The sequence below is a fragment of the Malus domestica genome, chromosome 03 (genome assembly GCF_042453785.1).
Source record: "Malus domestica chromosome 03, GDT2T_hap1".
Classification (NCBI taxonomy): Eukaryota; Viridiplantae; Streptophyta; class Magnoliopsida; order Rosales; family Rosaceae; genus Malus; species Malus domestica.
The window spans coordinates 1,755,123-1,779,820 of NC_091663.1; the positions used below are offsets into that span (position 1 = coordinate 1,755,123).

Consider the following 24,698-nt stretch of genomic DNA (forward strand, 5'->3'; position numbering starts at 1 on the left):
AAGAAGAGAGAGAGAGAGAGAGAGAGAGAGAGAGGTCGGTTGGGTTTGTACAGATATATCTATAATCTAATTAGTTTAACTTTACGTAGAGTGTCGATTTTGAGAGTGGGAGATGATTTGCAGAGTGTGGGAATGCTGGGTTTTCGGGAGTCATTTGTTGCACTTAACGAGGTCGAGAGTTCCAATAAACCCTAGTGGGTAGAGATAAAGGTAGATAATTTTAGAGAGAGAGGGTTTGGTTGGACTTTTCCAAGTTGGAATTTAGGGTTTGTCTCAGTGCAAAGACTGAATTGGAGCTCGACTTGTAGTTTAGTATGACACTCGTGTCTCTTTAATTTAGTTTATGGTGATGAAGATAGCAAACGCTATTTACAATTAGAAATATATATTTATATAACTATTGTGGTAGTACTTGATTCTGAAGAGTTCGAATGTGGCGTTAAGAGTCAGATCAGTCAGAGTTAGACCAGCCTAAAATGACCACTGCTAAAGGGGTGACAAACATATTTTTATATAATAATATAACTCGTTACTTAATTTGTTTGTCATTGTTTTACACATAGAGTAAGGCTACCTACCCTAGCTACCTAGTTTATGCTAATTCATATAAGTATATCTTTTATCATTCTCAAGATTTTCTCTTTTCAGCCTCCTCCCCTCCTCTCTTCTCTCATCTTCTCAAAACTACATTCTTCTTTACACATGAAAATCTAGAGAGAGAGAAAGAGAGAGAGAGAGAGAGAATTGCTGCTTCACCAATCACTCTTTCAAACCCTAGCTATTTACAGTCTCCTGGGTAAACATCTATATCACTTGTTCTCCTCTCTGGCTTATGAACACCGCTAGCTATAGTTTTTGGGTTTCTTTGAATGTTTATCATAACATTTTCCATTTCCTTGTGCAGGAGAAGTTTTTGAGTTTTTGGAGGAAGAATTTCAATCAAAGCAAAATGGGGTCCATGAATTCAAACAACTGGCTTTCCTTTCCTCTTTCTCCTACTAATTCTTCCTTGCCATCAGAACTTCACCCTTCTCACTCTCATCAATTCTCTCTAGGGTTAGTAAATGAGACCATGGACAACCCTTTCCAAAACCAAGGTAATTCTTTTTTCTTTTCATGCATATTTTCTGTCTGTTTTTTTCCTTTTTCTTCTCTCAATCTCTCTCTCTTCTCTATACTTTGTGAATTTATAGAGTGGAATATGATTAATACTCAAGGAAGCGATGAAGCTCCAAAGGTGGCTGATTTTCTTGGCGTGAGCAAATCCGAGAACCACTCAGATCTTGTAGCCTTCAACGATATTCAGGCCAACGATTCTGTCTCCGACTACTTATTCCCGATCAACAACATAGTCACTGTACAAAACACCGTGGTAGACAATTCTAGCAACTTTGATTTCCAAGAAAAATCCAACAGCCTCCAATCGTTGACCCTATCAATGGGAAGTGGCAAGGGTTCTTCAACATGTGAAACCGGCACCGACAATACCAGCATTACTACCGTGGAAGCTACCCCAAGGAGGACTTTGGACACATTCGGACAAAGAACATCTATTTATCGTGGTGTAACAAGGTCAATTTTTACATCCATTTATGTTTTCTTTATAGAACCTTGTTTTCTTGGTCACTAGGTGATTGAGGATTTGTGGCCATTCACTCTTAGATTTTATATAAAGAACTCAGATTAAAGCACATTTCTATTTATTTTCTTGGTCACTAGGCGATCGAGGTATTCTGGCCATTCACTCTTAGATTTTGTATCAAGAGCTCATATTAAAGCACATTTCTATCCATTTTCAACCCTTATATCAAATCTAAGAATAAGTGACAATGCATTCCTTGGTACCAGGTGACCAAGAGAACCTTTCTTTCCTTTTATACATTAACATAAATAATTTGCATCTGTAAATATACAAATAAAACAGGCATAGGTGGACAGGAAGGTATGAAGCTCATCTTTGGGATAATAGTTGCAGAAGGGAAGGACAATCCAGGAAGGGCCGCCAAGGTATTTATGCCCTATTCTCCTACCGCTAGGGTTTTCTGTGTTACATACGCCAAAGTATATTTTTACCCCAAATGTGTCACTGACCATCATTTCCTTGATCTTCATCATGGTCGTTGTTGTTTCGGGCGTGGTTTTTCCAGTCTACTTGGGTGAGTACAGATTCTAACTTGCTACAACTTGTTATTTAACATCCTGAATTCTTAAAGTTGATGGTTTTGAATGTTTTTTATATGAAAGCAATGTTTTTTTGGCTTATTTTAAACAGGTGGGTATGACAAAGAAGATAAAGCAGCTAGGGCTTATGACTTGGCTGCACTGAAGTACTGGGGAACATCTACTACTACAAATTTTCCAGTAAGTTTATTTATGCCATAAAAAAAAAAAAACGAATTAACGGTTGCCAATGTGATAAAAATAAAATAAAGGAAAGAAAACGAGAGTTGTGTTTATATTATATATGGCTCTTCGAGTAGTTTTATACTATTGCTGCAGATCAGTAACTATGAGAAAGAGGTGGAGGAGATGAAGAACATGACAAGACAAGAATTTGTGGCAGCCATTAGAAGGTAAATGAAATAGATAATGTATATTTCCCTAATTTACACATTTTTCTGTTTCAAGAATTTGTTTCTTTTGTACTAGAAGGTCTTAACTTTTCTTTTCATTTAATTAAACTTTCAGGAAAAGTAGTGGCTTTTCTAGGGGAGCGTCCATGTATCGCGGAGTTACAAGGTACACTAAACTAGCTAGCTAGGCACGCTTTGTCTCCATGTCTCTCTTCCTCTATCTCATTGCACGAAACAAAATCTTTGTTCAGGCATCACCAACACGGACGATGGCAAGCAAGGATTGGCAGAGTTGCCGGCAACAAAGATCTATACTTGGGAACTTTCAGTATGTCCATGCATACAATACAATTATTGCATTGTATTTATATCACACATATACAATTCCATATACATATATGTATGAGTAATTCTACATAGACCAAATGTGATGTGTCATCAATAGGAAATTAGCATGTGTTAACCAACACTTAAGTGATAATTCATCTATCAACAATCATGGCGTACGATTTACAAAATATGGTTTAAATTGATGGCTTGTGACATCCCACATCACCCAGGGGAGTGATCCTTAAATGTATATTCTCATCCCTACCTAGCACGAGGCCTTTTGGGAGCTCACTGACTTCGGGTTCTCCGAAGTTAAGCGAGAAGGAGGCCAGAGCACTCCCAGGATGGGTAACCCATTGGGAAGTTGCTCGTGAGTTCCCAAAAACAAAACCGTGAGGGAATGGTAAGCCCAAAACGGACAATATCGTGCTATGGTGGTGGAGCGGGCCCGGGAAATGGTCCACCCCGGGCCGGGATGTGACATGGCTTCCTAGACATTACCTTATATGTATATATATTATATATAGTTATAACATAAATATTCATATATAAGATTATGGGATCGATTAGAAAAATTAGTAGCCTCATTTTTGGTTGATAGGTACTTTTTTTTACTTATATAAATAGTAATACTTCTTGGTGTAAGATACTTTTTGAAGTAAATGTGGTATGTGACTTTGATCGATTGAACTCTATATAGGTACCGAGGAGGAGGCAGCTGAAGCTTACGACATAGCAGCAATAAAATTCCGAGGCCTAAACGCCGTAACCAACTTCGACATGAATCGATACGACGTGAAGAGCATTTTGGAAAGCAATACTCTCCCCATTGGAGGAGGGGCAGCAAAGCGTCTCAAAGAGGCTCAGGCCTTGGAATCTTCTAGAAAACGGGAAGAAATGATGGCTCTTGGCTCCACGTTTCACTATGCGGCTGCCGGAGCTGCCAGCCCATCAACCTCAGCCGTTCGTAATTTGCAAGCGTACTCTTTGTTGCAGCCTCAGTCAACCTTTGATCAAAATGTACAACAATCCCAGCCTCTACTGACTCTCCAAAACCATGACATTTCTCAGTACACCCACCATCATGACCCTTCTTCATACCAAAATTACATCCAAACCCAGCTTCAGTTGCACCAGACCCAGCAGCAATACCAGCCTACCCAGCAATTCTATAATAGTTATGGACTTCAGAGTACACACCCAGCTTTGCTTCAAGGTCTCATGGACATGGGTTCTTCTAGTGTGATGGATCACAACACCGGGAGCTCTAGTGGGAGCTATAGTGCTGGAGAGTATTTAGGAAATAATGGAGTTGGGTTGGCTACAAATTCAACAGCAAACAATGGAGTGGGTTCAGCAGAAGAGCTTGCACTTGTGAAGGTTGATTATGATATGCCTAATGGAGGAGGGTATGGGTATTTTTACAATGTGGAGTGACTGAGGGTCGACATTGAGATTTTGTATGGGGAGATTAGTAATTTTGTGATCGGGAGGACTTAAGGATGGTTAGAGACAGTTTACTATTCCTTTTTTGAGTCTATATTTTGGGTGATTTTGAAGTAACAGGAGCTGATTTTCAATGCAAACTCAAGGAGCTGGAGGACCTTTTATTTTGTTCTAGTATTTTGCTGTTGTTTTTTTGTCGATCTTTACATTTAAGTCTGACCATAAATTAATCCCGTTGTGGTAAAACTTGGTAGGATCAGTAGAATATGGGTGCAAGTTGAAACCCTAAATTTTGTGTGCGTAAGACCTATTGCGCAGCTGCTGATGTAATTCTCCTTGTGTTACCGGTAGGCCATTATTTCCATTTGAGTTTACTCCACCTTATTTCAAATGCAAGTATTGTATATACGTATATCTTAACCTTCTCCACCGAATTATTGCATAATGTAGCGTGAGAATATGTCGTAAAAATCAGTCTAACGTCGAAGAATAAAGAGACATTGCATGAGCTTGTAAGAAGTTCGGCTACTAATGACCATTTGTTTTAGGTGGAACTTCAACCTTTTCAATGGTATCAAAGTGGATTTTCTTACATGTGAAGCTAATGGCCGCATGTGTCCATGTATTAGGCTCAAAGATTAATCACGCGGGAGAATTAGTTAAGAACATTGTACGGGTTTATAAGCACACTTGCTACTCCCCTATTGCGAATTGGTTTCAGACTACAATCTCAATAATATTACTAAATTTCTAGAAAGACAAAACCAATAGAATAGAGTACCACAATTGTTTGAGATAATTATATTGCGGACTGATTTCAGGATAAAATCTCACTCAATTGCAATTTATTCCAATTCTTAAGCAATTGTTGGTGTGGAGACCTTATATCATCACATGAATTAAAAAAAAAAAAAAACATATCAAATTAAAATCCAACATACATACACCTTTGTGTATAGAAATTAATAAAGATTTAGAGTAAGAGAGAAAACTAACCCTCAAAAGGCTTTGGCGATAGCAGACCCTGATGCCCACAGAGGTACAAGATCAAGACGGATGACAACGATTTGCACTTAGTATAGATGATGAAGGAGAGAGGAAGAAGATGAATGTTGGAAAGGAGCTGAGTTTTCCAAGGCGATATTAGACCCACCTGAGTCGTTTCATTTTCTTTTTATCTTTACGTTATGCAGGTGGAGAGGGAGGCAGAAAGAGAGGGGAGAGAGACATGAAATAAAGAGGGGTAATACTTGATGCATGTCAAAAAATTTGAGTTTTTCTTTTCTTTTTGTCAAATTGTAGATAACATTCATAAAACAAGTCCAACAAAGACAAATTATAATATATAGAGCCCTAAAAAGGACCGGCATACAGAAAGAAGACGCCACTTATGCAACTAAAACATGAGTAAATAAAGCATGAATAAAGGTTCTTCTCTACCGCAATTACGTGTGGAAGATTTTTTATTTTCAATTGAAATTTGAGTTGTTGAATTTATTCTAAAAAAAAAAAGGTCGTACCCAATGCACAAGGCTCCCGCTTTACGCAGGGTCTGGGAGAGGTGAATGTCGGCTAGCCTTACCCCCATTTATGGAGAGGCTGCTCCCAAGTCTCGAACCCGAGACCTACCGCTCATGGAAATCTAATTAGTGCAGTTTCCTGAAATTTGAGTTGTTGTTAGATTTAGTCTAGTTTTATAATCCATACTACTGTATATGCCGATTTACATTGTACCTACAACATAAATTGGTTAAGTTGTGATAAGGTAGAAAAAATTAAGACACGAATTAGAAGCAGGAAAAATAGGAACTAATACTTAATTCTAAAATAGAGAGGAAGATAAACCTATAATTAGTCCACTTGAAGTAGTATTTTTATTAAAATTTCGATTTGCTTCTTAATGAAAGCACTTCTGTCCTCTGAGTCGAGGTCCTTTTTAATAAGAATGTCCAGGTGGCTTTTGGGTCATTCTCAAGGTATAAAATATCGATGATATTGGAAATATCGGTAGTCCAAAAATACGGAAATATCGATGGAAATATCGGGATATTATCGATATCGATAAAAATACTATGGAAACCACGGAAATTGTAAGAAAAACTTGGAAATTTTTATTGAAACTTTGCATGATGTTTATTTAGTCAATTATCTATTAGTTTATCACAAAAAATTGGAAGAAAATGCATTGCATGATGGATTTAATTGATTTAAATTGATTATATAGTGAGCTGGCAAACATTGTGAGTGTAGAAAATATGTAGTAATTAATGAAAGAAGTTTAAACACACCATAATCATTTATATATAATGAATTAGTACAATATTTTACACTTTATACATTGCATGGTAAGATACATGAGTGACTTAGTACCACATAGAGTTTCTATGAGGTTCAAATTTTTCACTATCTTCATCATCTCTATGTGCAGAGTGAGTGTATTGTGAAGAGTAGTCATCAAATGATAAATCCCCAAAATAGTTTTGCATGTAATTGTTAACATGCCACCCATATGGATCCGAGAGATTGGTTGACGTTGTCCATAAGCAAAATCATTTGAAGATTGAGTCTCAGACCGTTTCCATGAGTTGCTCGATTTCATCCCAACAGGAATGGGATATGAAGGGTAGGGAAATGGTTGGTTATGTGTATAACCATAGTTACTACTTCCCACTCCAACAGAGTCCGAAGTTATAGATAACGAGTCATCTTCTTGACTTGACAAAATCCCCTTGCCTCTTTCTCTGCGAGTATAATCCTTCCCTATGGCACCAATTCCTGGTCCTGCCCGCCTACTGCCATGGTCCTCATCCTGTGTTGCATGCGTGAAGTTTGCCTCACCAGTGAAGGGACTCATAAATCCGGGAGGTGGTCCAACATAGTTTCCATATCCACCACCACTACCTCCAGCTCCACTATATCCTTCATCATTCCCACCTCCGGTGGTAGGTGAGTCTCTTGATCTTGTACTAGAGTTATCATTAGTATCAGCACGATGTTGTGGTTGTGTAGGATTGGAAGAAGGTGGAATTCCAATGTTTCTTGGTCTTGGGCGCAAAAGTTCTTCCAAAGAGTCAACGCTGCTAGATCCCACCTCCCCCTCTAATACTCTTTCTACATTTATCCCTTCATTACGTGCTTCTTCAGCAACTCTGGGAGCTGGGTTACCTTCATCATCATCGAAATGAAAAGGTCTAATCCATTGATAAAGTTGGTTACCCTCTGTATCATCATCTTCAGCAACAATATCAAACACATATAGTGAGTCACCACGGTCGACATGATCTATTTCTGCTTCCTTATCTCGAATTTAAAGCTTCATGTTCATCATCTTCAGCAACAATATCAAACACATATAGTGAGTCACCACGGTCGACATGATCTATTTCTGCTTCCTTATCTCGAATTTAAAGCTTCATGTTGTAGTAGCAATAAACTAATTTTTCCAACCTACTATGAGCCAACCTATTTCTTTGCTTTGTGTGTATGAGTGCAAATGTGCTCCAATTTCTTTCACAAGCAGATGAGGAAGCTGTTTGTGATAATACTTTGATTGCTAACTTTCTCATAGTTGGTGCATCAGTCCCATACATGATCCAACATTCAGCTACAATGAAAAACAATGTTGATAAGCCTAATAACTCCAACAAATTCTATTATAAACTGATAGTGAAATATGTTTACACTCACTAGGAGACATTTTTGTTCGAGCAGCAACTGATGTTGGTTCTCCAAAAGTTCTTCTTGCATCTTTAAACCATGTTAGCTGAATTCAATAAATCATGTTAGTTTAATCCAACAAAGTAATTATTATAATTTAAGTAATTGTGTACCTCATTTCCAAATTGGCCAACTGCTGGTGATGCAGGGTCTAATTTAGAGTATACATTATGTACAACACGTATAAGGGTACCATCATCTCCAACACCAGGTCTATATTGGTATCAAGGATTCAAATAATATGTTGTTCAAAGAAACACATACTCTAATAAGAGAAATAATACTTATGCAACTAAAGAAATGAATTGCAAATTATGACATAATTTATACCTGCTGCATGCAAATCATGGTATAATGTTTTATACCATTGGTCTTCAATTATCTTTATAACCCACCTTGCACCATGTTTTCTTTCCAATTCATCTTTCACTACACGCATCAACTCATATATTGCCCCCATAGTAGGATACACTTCTGTGTCAACGATCCGTAAAACTTTGTAAAGAGGTTCAAACACTTGGCACACATGTTCTGATTGAGTCCAAAAAGCATGATCAAGCACTATACTTTCCACCATACGATCTGCATTTAAGCGGCTCAAATTGTGGATGGCCCAATCGTCACTAGTGAATAGTTGCTTCAACCCTGCTTTCTTCTTAAGTAAGATGTCTAATGTAATATAGTTGGTGGTGAATTGAGTGGTAGCTGGACGAATAATTTCTCCTTTGCAAAATTCACACATCTTTGCCAACAACCAACTGTGATTGTAAATATAATTTGTTATCGTTCTAGCTCTTTTTACCACAGTAGCAACATTCTTTCTCTTCCCCATTGCCTCAAACATGAGATCAATACAATGTGCTGCACATGATGTCTAAAACACATTATGATGCTTCATTAATTTTTTTCCAGCTTTGAAAAATGCAAAACCGTTGTCGGTCACAACTTGGACAACATTATGCTCTTCTACCTCCATGATTACATCCCTCAATAATTTGTAAATATACTTGTAGTTCTTTATATGGTCTGAAGCATCAACAGACTTCAAAAAAATTGTCTTTCCCTTGAAGTATACCATGAAATTTATGATAGACAATTTGGTCGAGCCAATCCATCCGTCACACATGATTGTGCAACCATTAGTTTCCCACTTTGACCTCAACTTGTTAACATACTCGCCAATGTCTTTATACTCCATATCCAAATATTTGTTTCTTACCTCATAGGGAGTGGGAGGTTGTACTCCAACACCAGCCTGTTGACATCCCACTACCATATTTTTGAAATGATGTGATGATGCCTTCTCAGCATGGACATTTTCATAGATAAATAACTTGCTAATTAGATGCCCCATTCCCTCCTTCACATTACCTCCAGTGAAATAACTCCAAACACTCTTTTGACGTGCTTTGGATGACTTATATAAACTTGGGGCTATTGGTGGTGTTGGTTGTGATTCTCTAACACTGCCTTCCCGTCTCATTTGTGCACCACCACTTGTCCCGGAACCTTGTGCTCTATTAGGAATTTTATGAAGGTGTTCTTTTTCCCATGCTGACTGTTTGGAGGCACGTAATGCTTGTTTCAAACTGCGTCGTTCTTCAGGTCCCATGTCATCATCACATTCGTCCTCATCGTCATCATCATCACTGTCAACCGCTTGGCCAATGACTTCTCCTCGTAACCCAGCTCGAATATTTTCCATTCCATGTGTTATCTTTTCCTTCTGCTGTTTTTTATTTTTTAATAATGCGGTGATGAATGCCTTCACTTCTGGGGGAACATTATCGCATCGTTGGACATTTTTTGCTGGATCTAATCCACTAAGATGGTATTTAAGTCGTGTCACTCCATCACTCTTCATTACCCAACCACAATATTTACAAATTGTGCCATGTTTGTTTCCGTCTATTGGTTCTCCATGTTCCCAAGCTGGATCATGTTTAGTAACTCCCCTAGACATCTTAAACGTACCTATATTTATTTTTCATGAAAATTAGACAATTTTTTTTGGCCAAAAAATATAGTAGTGATGACGATTATATATTAATAAAATAATAAATAACATTAAACATATTAAAATTATCCTAGGGAATAATTATACAACATTACTTAATTACTTTAAAAAATTAACATGCAAGTATTAATTACTTAAAAAAAATTAACATACGAGTCCACACAAATTTTTTTGTTGTTGTATAATTACAATAATTTAAATATAAGTTTGTAAACTTACCTTAAATATGGAACCCTTTGTGTTGAAGCTTTGGAATGGATCCGGAATGGCTCTGAAAGGGGTAAGGGAAGAAGAAGAAACGAAAATGTGTAATAGAGGTTTTAATTTTCGAAAGGTTAAAAAATGTGTGATGATCTGATACTCCACATCTAAGAATGTGAAAGAATATCACAGTGGCACACGGTTTTGAATGAAACCACCATCCATGGTCTGAAATTGTACAAGTTATAATTGTAAAAGTTGTCTGGGTTTTGAATTATTTAGATTCTTTTCAATGAAATCACCATTATTTTTTTCCATGGTCTGAAATTGTCAAAAGTAATTGTAAAAGTTGTCAGCAAGTTCCTGAGTCCTGACAGGAACCACACACACACACATACACACACACACACCACCACACACGCACACAAACATCACACACGCAGACACACAGAGACCTTAGTCTCACTCTTTTGATCCTTCTCTCTTCTCTCCCTTCTCCATTCTCTCATACACACACATACAGAGAGATCTCTTGATCTCTCTTCTCCCTTCTCCCACACACACGCACAGAGACCTCAGTCTCTCGATCCTTCTCGCACATGACCTTCTGCTCCTCCCTCGCGTTCCTCCTTGTCCGCGTCTTCTGCCTCGTCGGTGCCGTCTCTCTCTCGAAACTCTCATCTCTCTCATCTCTCTCTGCACCGAGACCCACATACACACACGCACACCATCGCACCTACTTCAGGAAGACACCCACCTTGTCTTTCTCCCTCTCCTTCTCGTCTCTGCAACTCGGCGAACGCAGGAACCCTCTGGCGAGTTTCTTGAATTTCTCCGGTTAGGTAAGCTTCGGGTTTACCTTTTTCTGTTCTAGATCGAAGCTTAGATGTGAAATTGAAGTTCTATCTCGTATTTTTGCAAGGTTTTTGGGATGAAATAGGCTTGGGAATAGGCACACCCATCTTCGGCAAGGCCGTGGGTGTCGACGAACTTTCTGAACACCTCCAACCGTTTCACGGCAAACGAAATTTATAAAAACATTCATCTCGTCTTCTATTTCATTTTGATACCTAGATCGGAGTCTAGGGTGCTCTTTTACAGTCAGCCAGAGCTGTAGAAGCTCCGGCATTATTCTCCAATTTGCACAGATCCAAAATATCGCGATATTATCACAATATCGCGATATTATCGATAATATCGCGATATTTTGACGAAAACTAATTGGATAACCATTAAAATATCGGTAACGCGAAAAACCGATAATATCAACGAAATATCGTCGATATTATCAGCATTTAAAACCTTGGTCCTTCTACACAATTAATTGGCCCTCAGGCAAACATTTAAAGGTCCAATTGTTCTTTTCAATTATTTTATATTCTCCAAAAGAAAAGAAAAAACAAAATCCTCACAATTTCTTGATAAAAATAAATAAATGGAAAAACCAAAAATTTTAAAGCGGCGAGTTCGAAAATACTCCGATGCTAGAAATCCATTAACCACTTCCCCAAGAAATGGAAGAACCATCAATTTAAAGAGGACGGCAATTCGTACAGGCACAAGAAAAAAGCGATCCATCAATCGCTTCGTCGAAATTTGATAAATAGATATTTAATATTGTGTTTGGGCTTTCATTAATTTCACCGTTGAGGTAAGCTCTCTGCTGAAAGTTTCTAATTCATCCTTTATTTCTTTTTTCATCTGGGTCTTTTTTTGCTAGATTTATGTATTTTTTTTCCTGTGAATTCGAACTGAAATTGGAATTACTGATTTAGAAGAAACAATTCGATGAATTTTTTTATTTGCGTGTATGTGTTGGTCCTGTTCTTGATTTGTTGTGTTTTTTTTGCTGTTACTGCGGTGAAAAAAGTTCATAGATTTCTGATTCTGGAGGACCCTTTGTGAATTTTATCTGAATTTGAATAATTTTTTATCTGAGTTTAGAGTTACATCTGTGATTTGTTGTTTATGTGGTGAAAAAATGGGTTGGCTTTATATTTTTTCATGGGACTTAATTTGTGTTTAATATTACAAAGAAGGGTGGAGGGATTTTGAGATTAGGGTAAGTTTTTAGGAATTGCTTTGGAGCTAAAGGTTGTTGCTTGAGAAATTAATAAGCTTTTCTGAGACCAGGTTTTGGGTTTTGAATTCTGCCCTTTTCTTTGTAGGAGTTTAAGATTAGGATCAATGGTTTTGCATAGGGAAAAACTTGATTTGTGGGTGAGATAGTATTGGGTTTTGTGGGATGTTCACCTTGCTTCGACGATGAATGTTACAGCGTGGTGTTATGTTAAAAGTAGGACGCTGGTGCAAAGAATATTAATTTGTTTGTCGTGAACGAAAGCCGGTGGTGCTGCTTTTTCTCCAGCTATAACTACCTGATTCTTTTAGTTATCAGTTTGGTAGTATATTTGCTTATGATGCCCATATGTAGGCAAGTTTGTAATGTCCATCGTGGTCTTGAAATTCTGGTACAACCCTCAGTTTTTTGTGTCTTGCGGTCTTCACAGAATCAAAAATTTGTTTTGCTCTTTTCAGATCCTTCAATTCTTATAGGTTTTTTAGAAGAATTGTAGCATCAACTTTTGCATCGTTAGTTGACATTCCTCCGTGATGCATATCTATGTAGTATTTCTGCATTTGCTTTTAGCTCTAGAGATGTGCATCAAGGAAGATGGTAGTCTAATGATGGCGTAGAGCAAGTGTCACATATTTGTAAAAGCTTTACAATCATTTACCATTAAGAGTGTAAAGGAATGCATAATGTAAGCGAAGTGTCTGCCATAACAGTTCTAATAGGAGTTATTAACCTAAAATAGGAGCCTTTAACTAGTGAAAAGTCTAGATGAGGAGCAATCCAGAAAGTCTTGTCGTCGTTTTTCGTTGGTTAGTCATTTAATGGCATTGGACATCATCTATCCGTGTATTTATAGTTCTACCCAGTAATCCATACGAATTTTAACTTTATAGTCTATCTCTGATCAAGCATTTGATATTTTGAGAAGTTTCTGGCGTCAGAGTATTGTATTGTTCTTCTGTCACCGTAAGATTGAACATCAAGCAAAAATAGGTTATTGTAGTTACATTCTCTGGTAGCTGTTTTTCTAATGGGTTTAGAAACGACCACATAGTACAAATTAATTCGGTGTAAATTTTGAAGGAACTCCCAAATTAAGAGCGTTGTCATCATGTAGTCCCAGCCTACTTTTGATTGGTGTTTCCCAATTGCATGATTGGTATTTTTTGTTGTTGTTGTGGTCTGAATACTCCTATCTACGGGCCTCATTCACTGCCCAAACTGTCATTGATTTGAAATCGTGCATAGTCAAATTGATTGCAGTCAGGTGCATTGGCTATGATAACCTAAATTCTTAGCTTACGCTCTCTCATTTCATTTATGATATTTCACTAGCTGAAATTTTCTACTATGTATCACTATGTTTGAGAAGTTGAACCATATTTTATGATCTTACTCTTTTTTTCTGGGAACTAATGTAATGTTCTTTTATCAAGACACCAAGTGACAAAAGAGATGGTGAAGGCATACACGCAAGAGTACACATACAAGCACCCATGGGACCGGGTGACTTCCGCATCATGGAAAAAATTTGCTGATGCTGAAAACAAACGCACGCTATCACACATCCTTGAAGTTGACACTCTGAACCACAAGCTTGATCCCAACACAGGAAAGCTTTACACCACACGTGCTATCACTGTCCATGCGCCAGGACCATGGTTTGTCCGCAAAATTGTTCGCCAGGATGTCTGCCACTGCGTCGAGTCAACAGTTGTGGATGCGCAAGCACGATCAATGCAACTCACCACCAATAATATTAGCCTTGAAAAGTTCATAGAGGTGGAGGAGAAGATCAGGTATGATCCCCACCCAGAGAACCCAAATGGCTGGACATTATGTCGACAGGAGACTAGCATTCGAATCAAGCCGTTATCAGCATTGGCATCGATGGCGGAAAAGGTTGAACAAAGATGCGCTGAGAAGTTTGTGCAGAACAGTGCCAAGGGCAGAGAGGTCATGGAGAGGATATGCAAGTATCTTGAAGCTGAATCTAAAGGGATTTCTATCTAACCCGGACCGGACTTTTGTAGTGTTAGGTCAGAGGGCTTGTGAACCCTCTCAAAGTAGAAAATAATAGAAGCCGGAAAGAGTGCAGAACCGATAACTATTTTCTAACCGTTGAATCTCTCGTCGATCGAAATTTTGGTACAGAATGCATCAGTTTTGCATTATACGTAGTTCATCTATTGTGCTCCCTTGTGTTGGATGACTTGCCCAGTTCTATATCCTTGTGCGCGATCCAAAAGTTTTCTAATTGCCCTGTTTGAGGGAGCAGTTGAATGCGAAACCTCGAGGGCAAAAGCTGTGCTAAAACTCCATTGCAGTTATTAACTGCCATTTTCGTCCTTTTTTTTCTCTGTGACGACGGTTATGCTTTGAGTTCTGAAACTGATAAAACCATATGGAAACCTAAAGGTCTGTTTAGTACTTTACTTGAAACTAACTTTTAAACTCAAAAACAATTTTCAAAATTTAGGTCCTTAAAATTTGTTTGGTAGGATAATTTTTAAAAATTAAACTCAAGACTAATCCAAAAATATAGTATATTCTCTAAAAATATAAAAAGTGAGTTTTTAGAGTTTTTAAACTTAAACTCACTCCTTTGCCTTCCCTCCAATCCGTTATCTTCATTCTCTCGGTTCTTTCTTTCACTCATCTTCCTCTCTATCTCGTCCAATCCTCTCTTCTTTCTCTTTCCTTCAATCATCATTACTTTCTTTCCTACTCTCTCCTGTTTCTCCCTCCTAGATCCCCTCTTTTTAAATCTCTTTGTTTAGTTTAAGTTGTAAGATTTAAAACTTTTAAATCGCAAACCAATCAAGTTTTTAAGTCTTAAAAAAAACTGTATTCAAGAAATGTAATTTTCAAGTAAGATACCAAACTGGCCCTGAATATTTACAACATGCATGACAACACGATGGACCAGAAAGGAAGGGTAAATAGATTTATGCATGGAAACCACATCAATACTTTACAATACAAGATCCACTGACATGTAATAGAAGAAAGAAATGCGATATAAACAGCGCGTAGACGCATTACGTAGATTAACCCGAACCATGTCCACCAAACCGGCACAGACTACAACTTAGAAAGACACGAGGCAACACATAAAGTTCTCCCAATCACAACAAATACAGAGTTCTTCAGAGTGCAGAGATGCCTAGATCGCCTTGGCACCCCAGTAGGTATAACATTATAAAACGGCAAGTGCTAAGATACCGCTGCAAACTCTGAAGCCATCTCGTGGATGAAAACAAGCATCAATTTCGAAAATGAAACTTCACTGCATCAGGCTTTAGATTTTATCGAGCTTCTCAGCTTTTACGACCGGGTTGGCTTTCGCAATAGCATCGCGTCCAGCAGTGCGATAATCGTAAGGGCAGTCATGTTTGTCTGAATAACGATGTACTGCACAAAATTGGTGACCACACCGACAATTGAACCCTGTTAATCCAACCCGCTTGTTGCAAGTGTTGCAACGTTTTGGGCCCTCCGGCCTTGGCTCACCAGACGACCCTGAACCAAAGGAAAATGATGGTTGCGATGAGAGAGTTTTTGGCTCCACTGGATGGGGTTGAACATCCACAGTAGCAGCCGCAACAACAGGCTCATTTGCATCGATGCTTGATGTTCCGTTGACAATGCTTCCAAAGGATGATGCAGCAAGCTTCGCCTGCTCCTGTTTCAACATCATATCCTTGTGACACTTGGAACACATATTCATAGTAGCCGCGCTTCCAAAAAACCCACAGTTGTTTACACACAAAATAGGACCTTCAGGGGCTGCTTGGCATCCAGTCTCCTCGTGCTCCATTTTTTCAACTTACCTGCGAAAACCAACAATTAATGGGGTACAGCTTATTAAGAGTGAAAACTTACAAGTCCGCCACACACATGCAACCAAAACAACAAACACATGAAAAACTCAGCAAACACGCCACTTATAATGAAAATAATGCTCGTGGTGCAATTTAATGCTGGTATATAAGCAATGAAAATACTAATTTTTTGTTTGAAAGGAAAAAGTTGTTAAGACTGCATACGATTCCATGTTACTTAATATCGAAGAACGTGAAGTCAGGGTATTTCATTATCTTTATAATTTGCACACAACAACTCATCTTTAAACAGAAAACGTTTAGATTTCAATCCAGAAAACCTGTATAACATCACTAACAACATCCAAAGATGTTAAACCTGTAAAAGGCTTATTGAATTTGCATCATATGAACATATGCTTGAAAAATTCAATAAGACATAAAAATAGAAAACCGCTAATTGTGCTATAAAAATCAGAAGCGAAATCTTTATTATAATCCGCGAACGGACATTCGTTATGCCAACAAGTACAGTAGTGAAGCTACATAAACACCTATCAACCAACTGATAGCAATTACATACAAAAAATAAAATCTAATCATTATAGACCACCTGATTTGTGCCAAAGTTCAAACTCAACCTCAGATTTATGGCCAATTAGCAATTACAATCTACATAATACCGGACCTTTGACTCGCAAACTTTCACTAATCAATCATCCAAATAAATAATCCACACCCCAAATTGCAAATTTGCAGAAAACCCATCGAAAACACCTGGAATCAACAAAAACTGGGTAATCAACACAAAAATCCCCAAATCCCAAATTTACAGAGAACCCCTCAAAAACACTTCAAATCTACAAAAACCCAAACTTGGTCAGCTATACAAACACACATATACACATGCATACATCCAAAATTGCAAAATTGCAGAGAACCTTAAAAACACTAAAAATCAACAAACAAAAAAACCCCCCAAATTTAGTCAGCTATATAAGCACATACACACACACATATATATACATGCACAGAAACCCTACCCTGTTAAAACAAATCTCTTGAAATTGAACCTACCGATTCACGAGCTCAGAATCGCATCGGACACGAAGTCCCTGTTCACCAAAAAACCAAGAATTACAATCAGAGAGTCAGTAACCGAATACGAAGATCAAAGGAAGCCCTCGATCAAAAGCAGAAAAATTGAACCAAACACAAAGAAATCAAGCAGTAATCAAAATTAGGGGATTTTCAAAACCCTAACCCTAGCAGATTTTGGATCGCCCGAGGAGAGAGAAAGCGAGAGCCAGCCAGAGAGAGAGAAAGTCGTGTTTCGCTATTTTTCCTGTGTGACGCTCCCGTGCAATTTAACAACGACCGTTTCTATTATGAGGCCGACGTGGCGGTTTCCTATTGGCGGGAGGTCTTACCTCCGTTGTCCTGAAATTCCTCTTTTGTCCCTTTTCTGAGGTGCTAATAACGGTTTTGGAAAAGGTTAGGGAAATATGGTGGTGAGGTTAGGTGTAGTGGTCGGTTAATCACAATCGTAATGTTTGAGATTTTCTTTTCCAAGTCAAAATCAATAATATGGTTGTAGATTTTTTGGTTGGATACCAAACACAATTTAGATACCTAGAGTAAGGTTCGAAAAAAGCACTAGTCGAGCGACCTAAAGAATTTAGGCGGATTTTTTAATGTAGTTAACTTTATTATATAGCAATAAAAACATATAAATAAGTACTACAATTGATTGAGTACGTAAAATAAAATATGTATTCAAAGTGTAAAGTTCTTTTAAAATAAAATATTTTCAAATTCTTAACTTAAAAAAATAAAATATTAAATCGCCTACGATCCTGCCTAATTGTCTCGTGGAGGCTTCACTGATTTTCTAAACGCCTAGGCCTTAGTCAGACGCCCGACCTCTGCCTAGTGTGCATGGGTGGTCAATTATGCCACTTTTTAGAACAGCAGTCTAGAGTAAGAATTCGTATTTGCAACGAAAACATATATTAGTCATTCACGAATTTAATTAAAATGTAAACATGTCTTTTCAATTGCTAAAAAATGTACAAATAAGAGTACATGTCAACTTGATCAATATAAAACACAAATTCATGGGTTAGATAATCACGAGTTTAATAAAGGCTTATGAAAAAGTATATTAGAGATTTTAAGAAATAATGTTGTCTTGATGAAATTCTTTCCTACTGGCAATATACCTTAAATTAATCTACATGGCAGGAGTAAAGATTCGAGCTCTAAGCAATGTGACTACACTTACATGTGTTGTTGACCAATTTAGTTTAGGCCTAATCGGATAAATGGTCTCCGTGGTCATAAGGTATTCGGATGATAGCCCATGTGGTAAAAAAATTCGGATTTAACCCCTGTGGTCTAAATCTGTTAGGATTTATGCCCTTCTGTTAAATAATACTGACGTGGCTGCCACATATATGCCACGTGGCTGCCAAATGTCTGCCACATGGCAAAAATAATATATATTTTTTTTTTTAAACCTGAATTTTTACAAAAAAAAAAAAAAAAAAAAAAAAAAAAAACCCAGATCTGCAAGAAGAAGAAGAAGAAGAAGAAGAAGAAGGAAAAGGGAGAGGGAGGAGGGTCGCGCGGGGAGAGGGCTCCGGCGAGGGGGGGAGCTAGTCTCCGGCGGGAAGAAGAAGAAGAAGAAGAAGAAGGAAGAGGGAGAGGGAGGAGTCGCGCGGGGAGACCGGCGGGAAGAAGAAGAAGAAGGAAGAAGGAGAGGGAGGAGGGTCGCGCGGGGAGAAGAAGAAGAAGAAGTCCGGCGGGGGGGGGGGAACGGGCGGAGGGCGGGGGGAGCTTCTGGGTTTTTTTTTTTTTTTTTTTTTGTAAAAATTCAGGTTTTTAAAAAAAAATTAAAAATTATTATTTTTGCCACGTGGCAGACATTTGGCAGCCACGTGTCATATATGTGGCAGCCACGTCAACATTATTTAACAGAATGGCATAAATCCTAACAGACTTAGACCATATGGGTTTAAATCTGAATTTTTTTACCACAGGGGCTATCATCCGAATACCTTATGACCACGGGGACCATTTATCCGATTAGGCCTTTAGTTTTAATAGATTTATTATTTCTAGGAGAAAACTTAACAATTCTTAAGCAATTTTGATGATAGATTGAAAATTAAACATAACATATATGGTTGGAAAAATTGCACACAAACTTTATAGTTTAACTTCCATTTGGTTGCTTATCTTTCACTCTCAATCAAACTATGAACTGCATATGATGGGTGACACCTCAACCACATATATTATGGTAGTGATGATGATATCTATGGAACCTCAAATTGCAAGCAAACACTGCCTTTACAAATTTTGAACATAAAAAGGTTTGCAAACCAGTCACTAATGAGTTCTATTTTTTTCCCTTTGCTTTTGCCTCAAATATTCTCTCTTTTTTATACTTTAAAACTTCATTTGTGTTTGATTTAAAGCATGTCTTAGAGTATTTTCAGCCATCACTTTCTTTTTTTCAGGTCTTGTCTAGCTAATCTTTAAGCAGTACTGCTGTCTTCATTACTGTTAGTCATATGGTTTCTCCATGATTCCTTTTTATTCGACTTGCATACTCTCTTGTGCTTCGATTATTCGAAGGTGGTTCATGGAACTACGAATGATAATGTGTTATCAAAGATGGAAGTGACGCGGTTGTAGAAGAGGTGTTTAACGGCACAAACCCTGTTTAGCACAACTTTTGGTCTCGGAGTCAGATTTTGAAAATTTCTCTCACAACCTTTGGTATTCCAGAATTCTTTTCCAAGGGTGACAGTTCGTAATCCCTAATCCATAAGTTCCTCTGTGTCAGGAAGATTGTAAGTAATAGAGCAAATTGGGGGAGAAGTTTTTGGAACTGGTCTCTTGTTCTTCACAAATTTGAGAAAAGGAAGTAAGAAAATCGTATGTAAGTTTTTCCTTTTCTTCCTTATTCCTTCTTGCAGATGAATTTGATAGCAAACCAAAATTACACAAATATTGTTCAGTGCAAAGATTCATGGGTGGAACAAAAAAGGTAACAATTTCCCAAGCATATGTTATTGTCTTTCAGAAATTTTCTGCAACCTCCATTTAATTCAAGAAATGTATTCTTCCAGATTAGATAGTTAGAACTAGATAAGATCTATGGGAGCATATTTTCCGCGACCTGCTTTGTGCTTATATTGCATTCTTTGGTTAAAATACATTTGTACCATATCATTAACTTAGCTGCAATCTTTTAATTGGAAAAATCTCATACTTCTTTGATATAAGGAAGACAGAATTCTTCGGAGAAGATCGTTTGTTGAAGCAATAGAAACACATGCCTTACCGACGAAACCAAGACTGGCTTTCTACAAACACCCTTCACCCCTTTAAGACATAACATTATTAGGATTCATGCTAAGTAAAGCATGGCCAACCTTCCATTGTCATCCTCCCTACGCAAAGTCCAACCCGTTGCATTAGGCAAGTATGTGGTCTAGCCCAATATTGCAAACTTTAGGTTTCGAAATTTCCATTAGCGTGATTTTAGTTAATTTAGTTGAGCATAGCAAATTTGTAAACCTAATCGACCTTCCTACGAATGAAAATCTGGTTTTATAACAGCTCGTTGTAGTTAGCTTCACATCTATTTGTTTGTATAAAAGCATAAACATAAAGTGACACTTCCGTGTCATAGAAAAGTTGCAGAAAAAGAAGATGATCTCAGTTTTCTCTGGTGGAATCTCATCAATTAATTCACATGATCAGCTGTTGATCACCTCCTACATTTCTCCATTCCCAATTTCTTTTCATGATATTTTGAATTGGCAATAAAATAAAACACGAAACTATCCTTTTTCTTTACATGATTAAATGACTAAGTTGTTGATATTGTATTGATAAGCCGTGAATAACATTGGTAGATAGCAAGTCAATAGCAGAACATATCATTGTGTTTATCGATATACATCCACATTATCTATCGATACAAATTTTGTCCTTTTGACAAAAAAACAAACGTTTGATAAATAATATTTCGTGAGTATGTATAATATCGTTAAACTATCGATGACATTAGTAGATAGCAAGTCAATAGTAAAAAGTATCATTGTATTATCGATATACATATTACACCATTATCTATCTACACGAAAGTTCATCTGTTTATATATAGTTGGACCATGATTTTCTAGGTCCATGACCCGTGGCACTTTAGGTGGCAAGAAGGACCAGAATGCCCATAACCTATGAAGTGTAGTCAAACAGTCTTAGTCCAATAGGCTAGGCTTAAGCCCATTGAAATATTACTTGTGTCCCAAGTAAGGAAACCCTAATTCAAGGCAATTTAATTAGGATATCTTGGGATTAAGCAATGTAATCAGAATCCTAGCAAAATTGGATATATTATCCTACATTCCCTCCTAGATAGTCTATCGATTAATTGGAATTACTTTTCCTACAGGGATTGTGAAGATCTTTATAAATACCCTAACTTGGGCATTGATCGGGCATGTCGATCGACGAATTAATCAATCGCAACTGAAGATACACCTCTCTTATATTCTCTCTATGCTTAACATAGGTCATTTTGCATCCACGCGGTCTACGCGCAGACACGTCTATGGAGAACTCATCTCTTTAACGGCCCACCATAGCCTATTCACCAAGGATGGTTCATGATGTAGCACACATCAGACCATTCTTTCTTAGAACTACACTAGCGGTTTGATTCTTCTTCCCGAAGATATGTAGGCATTCTGATATGGATTCAACCACACCCCCCAATTATGTGACCATGATCTTTGGGCCCATGACACGTAGTACTTCGGGTGGCAAGAATGGCTGAAAAGCTTATAGCCCATGGAGCGCAGTCTGAGAGCCTTAGTTCGACAGGCTAAGCTTAAAGCCTATTGAAGATCATGTGCAATTAACCTCTAATTCCCCTCACTAAAGATCATGTGCAATTCTGGCTAGATTTCGCCTCCGTCTAGGGATTTGAGCGCTTTTTGTTCCAACACCAATCAACCCCATTCACCGAAGATCATGGACAATTCTAACTGAATTTCTTTTCCGTCCGCGGATGTGCGAGAATTTAGTTCCAACATATTGCACTAATTAAACTGGTGGAATTGCAAATGAAGCAAACACATGATAAACAAAGAAAGATTAATAAACGTAGCCATGAAGAATAATATGAGTAAATAGCGTTATAGCTTCATTTATTGGGGAACATATTAATTACATGCACACACCCTAATTAAAAAGATGATCAAGTACTTCTCTCGTCCTATTTTATCACTTAATTAACAATTTAGTTCAAGTAAATGGCCAAGAAGGACAAGAGTGAAGCTCCAACCAGAGATCCAACGGCGTTCATGTTGCTTCCACTAGGTGCTGGAGCAGAAGCTCCAGGGCCGGCTGCGGCTGCAGCGGTGGGGGTGCCAGCGGGGGTGGCTGCAGCGGTTGTGGCTGCGGCGGGGGTGGCTGCGGCGCCCTTTACAGGTTCAGCGTTGGCGGCTGCGGCGCCTTTTACAGGTTCAGCAGCCATTGCTGCGCTTATGCAGACAGCAACTACGAGGACAACCAAGGCAATATTCTTCATGGCCATTTTGTGGGTGGCGTGTGGTCGGTCGAGGGATCGAAAACACGCCTTGTAATCGGATGTTAAGATTTTAGAGTATTGTATTGATCTCGTAGTAGTTTGTAGCTGTCCTGAGGAAAATAGGGAGAGCCTTGGGGGTTATATAGCTTTGGAGTTTCTAACTATGGAGGAGCATGTTGGTTATTTTTGGAATAAATCTGTTGGGTTTTGTTTGAGGTAGGGAACGGTTCTTAGGTGCGTGTGCCTTGCATGAACAACGCCGCCTATAATTGTATAACAAAATAACAAATGAAATGCCACCTGTATAGCTTAAATCGTTCAGAGTGTTCCCCCTACTATCGAGTTATTTTGTTTGTATCTCTATTCTTCTATTATAAAACTCGTTTGGAAGTACTTTTAAAATGACTGAAAACACTTTTAGTGAAAATATGTTAAGACCATCGAGTTATTTTGTTTGTATCTCTATTCTTCTATTATAAAGCTCGTTTGAGAGTGATTTTACAATGACTGAAAACATTTTTAGTGAAAATATTTTATAATCAATCCTTAGTTATAATTCAAGTAAATTCTGAAAAAATATTTAATGTGCTTCTTGCGAAAACACTTTAAGTGATTTGAGAACCTAAAAACATTTTCTCTAGAAGTGCTTTCAGTAATTTTAAAAGTACTTCCAAACGAGCTCATAACATGTATCTCTATTCTCCCAATATAACTTGTATCTTAGAATTGCAAAGAAATTAATTAAAGATGATTTTATTGATAGAAGATATTATTGACACTCTAAAAAATCATTTTGTACTTCTCAAATTTATTTTTCTTTCTAAATATACAAAATTAGAAGTGCATGTCTCATAATTTGTTAAACAAACCTACATATTGAACAAAAATGCACATTTACTTTTTAGTTAAGGGGATTATCCTAAAACACTCACTTAACATACCCAAACTACTCTCACACACACCCTCTTCATGTAACACAGTTCTATAGTGTAGGATACAACAGTCTAGGGCTGGGCAAACGGGTCCTGGACCCGCAGGTAGGGGCGGGTAATGCGGGTACGGGGCGGGTACGGGCGGGTACATATATTGTAAATTCAAAACGGGGCGGGTCTACTTAATTAATGGGGCGGGGCGGGTACAAATTTCAGAGAAAATGGGCCCCCAGCCCGAACCTTTTCCACCGTTGATTATAGGGAGATTAAATCTCCACCATTTATTTCTAACACAGCCACATGGGTTATATCGAATTCTCCAGATCCAGACTCCAGAGTCCTTCCGAGTCCCCACTCCTTTCGAGTCCCCGACTTCTCTCGACCTTAATCTTGACCTCGACCTTGATCTCTACCTCAACCTCGATCTTGACATTGATCTCGACCTCGACCTCGACCTTGATCTCGACCTCGAATTCTTTGTTTCAACAACCATTTCCAGCCTCCAGAATCCAGATCTCGACGCCTCCAGTCGTCGGGGGTCTATCGGTCTTCAGATTCCGTTCCTATGTTTAGCCATGCCTGGGAAGGACGACGCTCCTCCGAGAAGGAAAAGAACCTCAAGCTCTTCGTCAAAGTCGGATTGGACGAGCGCACGGCCAAAAACATCATCGCCAACCTCACCGTCGTCATTCACGAGGTACTCACTTTTGGGGGTGGTGGTACGGTTGGGCTGAGTGTTTAGGGTGGTTGGTGGAGGCTTGGCTGGGGTTTATGGGGCTAGTGTGACTGTTCTGGGAATTTTGAGGGGATGGGACTGACTAATAGTTATATTTGGGAGTTGCAGGTTAATTTGTTAAAGCAAGGAAAAATTGAAGAAGAAATATGTAGGGCTATTTTAACTACTCAATCGTTGATTATCTTCTTCTTTTTCTGCTTAATTTTCGAGGTTTTTCGATTTAAATGCATGTGAT

At 38.1% G+C, this 24,698-nt stretch overlaps 4 protein-coding genes across 6 annotated transcripts; 2 read left to right on the plus strand and 2 right to left on the minus strand.

Annotated features, from left to right (window-relative positions):
- Positions 1-655: 655 nt before the first annotated feature.
- LOC103415995 (AP2-like ethylene-responsive transcription factor PLT2) lies at positions 656-4,723 on the plus strand. Its single transcript, XM_008354274.4, has 10 exons — positions 656-796; positions 905-1,097; positions 1,194-1,572; positions 1,925-2,007; positions 2,148-2,156; positions 2,273-2,361; positions 2,500-2,573; positions 2,689-2,739; positions 2,825-2,901; positions 3,604-4,723. Exons 2-10 carry the CDS (start codon positions 950-952, stop codon positions 4,338-4,340), a joined length of 1,647 nt encoding a protein of 548 aa, XP_008352496.3. The 5' UTR covers positions 656-796; positions 905-949; the 3' UTR covers positions 4,341-4,723.
- Positions 4,724-11,662: 6,939 nt separating this feature from the next.
- LOC103418674 (uncharacterized) lies at positions 11,663-14,587 on the plus strand. 2 transcript variants are annotated; one of them, XM_029099331.2, is made up of 2 exons: positions 11,663-11,935; positions 13,798-14,587. In XM_029099331.2, the coding sequence occupies exon 2, from the start codon at positions 13,817-13,819 to the stop codon at positions 14,372-14,374; it is 558 nt and encodes a 185-aa protein (XP_028955164.2). In that variant the 5' UTR covers positions 11,663-11,935; positions 13,798-13,816; the 3' UTR covers positions 14,375-14,587. The 2 variants fall into 2 exon arrangements, with proteins under 2 accessions (XP_028955164.2, XP_070674822.1); XM_070818721.1 differs by having other exon boundaries at positions 11,664-11,940; positions 13,802-14,587.
- A 697-nt stretch (positions 14,588-15,284) lies between these two features.
- On the minus strand, positions 15,285-17,583 carry LOC103418673 (zinc finger A20 and AN1 domain-containing stress-associated protein 8-like). Of its 2 annotated transcripts, none has more exons than XM_008356776.3 (3): positions 17,450-17,583; positions 17,229-17,300; positions 15,285-16,194 (listed from the first exon to the last, which is right to left on the minus strand). In XM_008356776.3, the coding sequence occupies exon 3, from the start codon at positions 16,179-16,181 to the stop codon at positions 15,663-15,665; it is 519 nt and encodes a 172-aa protein (XP_008354998.3). In that variant the 5' UTR covers positions 16,182-16,194; positions 17,229-17,300; positions 17,450-17,583; the 3' UTR covers positions 15,285-15,662. The 2 variants fall into 2 exon arrangements, with proteins under 2 accessions (XP_008354998.3, XP_008354997.3); XM_008356775.3 differs by having other exon boundaries at positions 17,263-17,300; positions 17,450-17,581.
- A 4,804-nt stretch (positions 17,584-22,387) lies between these two features.
- On the minus strand, positions 22,388-22,913 carry LOC103416006 (uncharacterized). Its single transcript, XM_008354283.4, has one exon. It carries the CDS (start codon positions 22,799-22,801, stop codon positions 22,505-22,507), a length of 297 nt encoding a protein of 98 aa, XP_008352505.3. The 5' UTR covers positions 22,802-22,913; the 3' UTR covers positions 22,388-22,504.
- Between the last annotated feature and the right edge of the window lie 1,785 nt (positions 22,914-24,698).

Excerpts from the sequence above, each read along its gene's own strand:
- LOC103415995 (XM_008354274.4), top strand. The coding sequence starts at position 950 with ATGGGGTCCATGAATTCAAACAACTGGCTTTCCTTTCCTCTTTCTCCT. Across the intron at positions 1,573-1,924 it reads ATTTATCGTGGTGTAACAAG|GCATAGGTGGACAGGAAGGT; the intron begins GTCAATTTTTAC and ends CAAATAAAACAG. Across the intron at positions 2,362-2,499 it reads CTACTACTACAAATTTTCCA|ATCAGTAACTATGAGAAAGA; the intron begins GTAAGTTTATTT and ends CTATTGCTGCAG.
- LOC103418674 (XM_029099331.2), top strand. The coding sequence starts at position 13,817 with ATGGTGAAGGCATACACGCAAGAGTACACATACAAGCACCCATGGGAC.
- LOC103418673 (XM_008356776.3), bottom strand. The coding sequence starts at position 16,181 with ATGGAGCACGAGGAGACTGGATGCCAAGCAGCCCCTGAAGGTCCTATT.
- LOC103416006 (XM_008354283.4), bottom strand. The coding sequence starts at position 22,801 with ATGGCCATGAAGAATATTGCCTTGGTTGTCCTCGTAGTTGCTGTCTGC.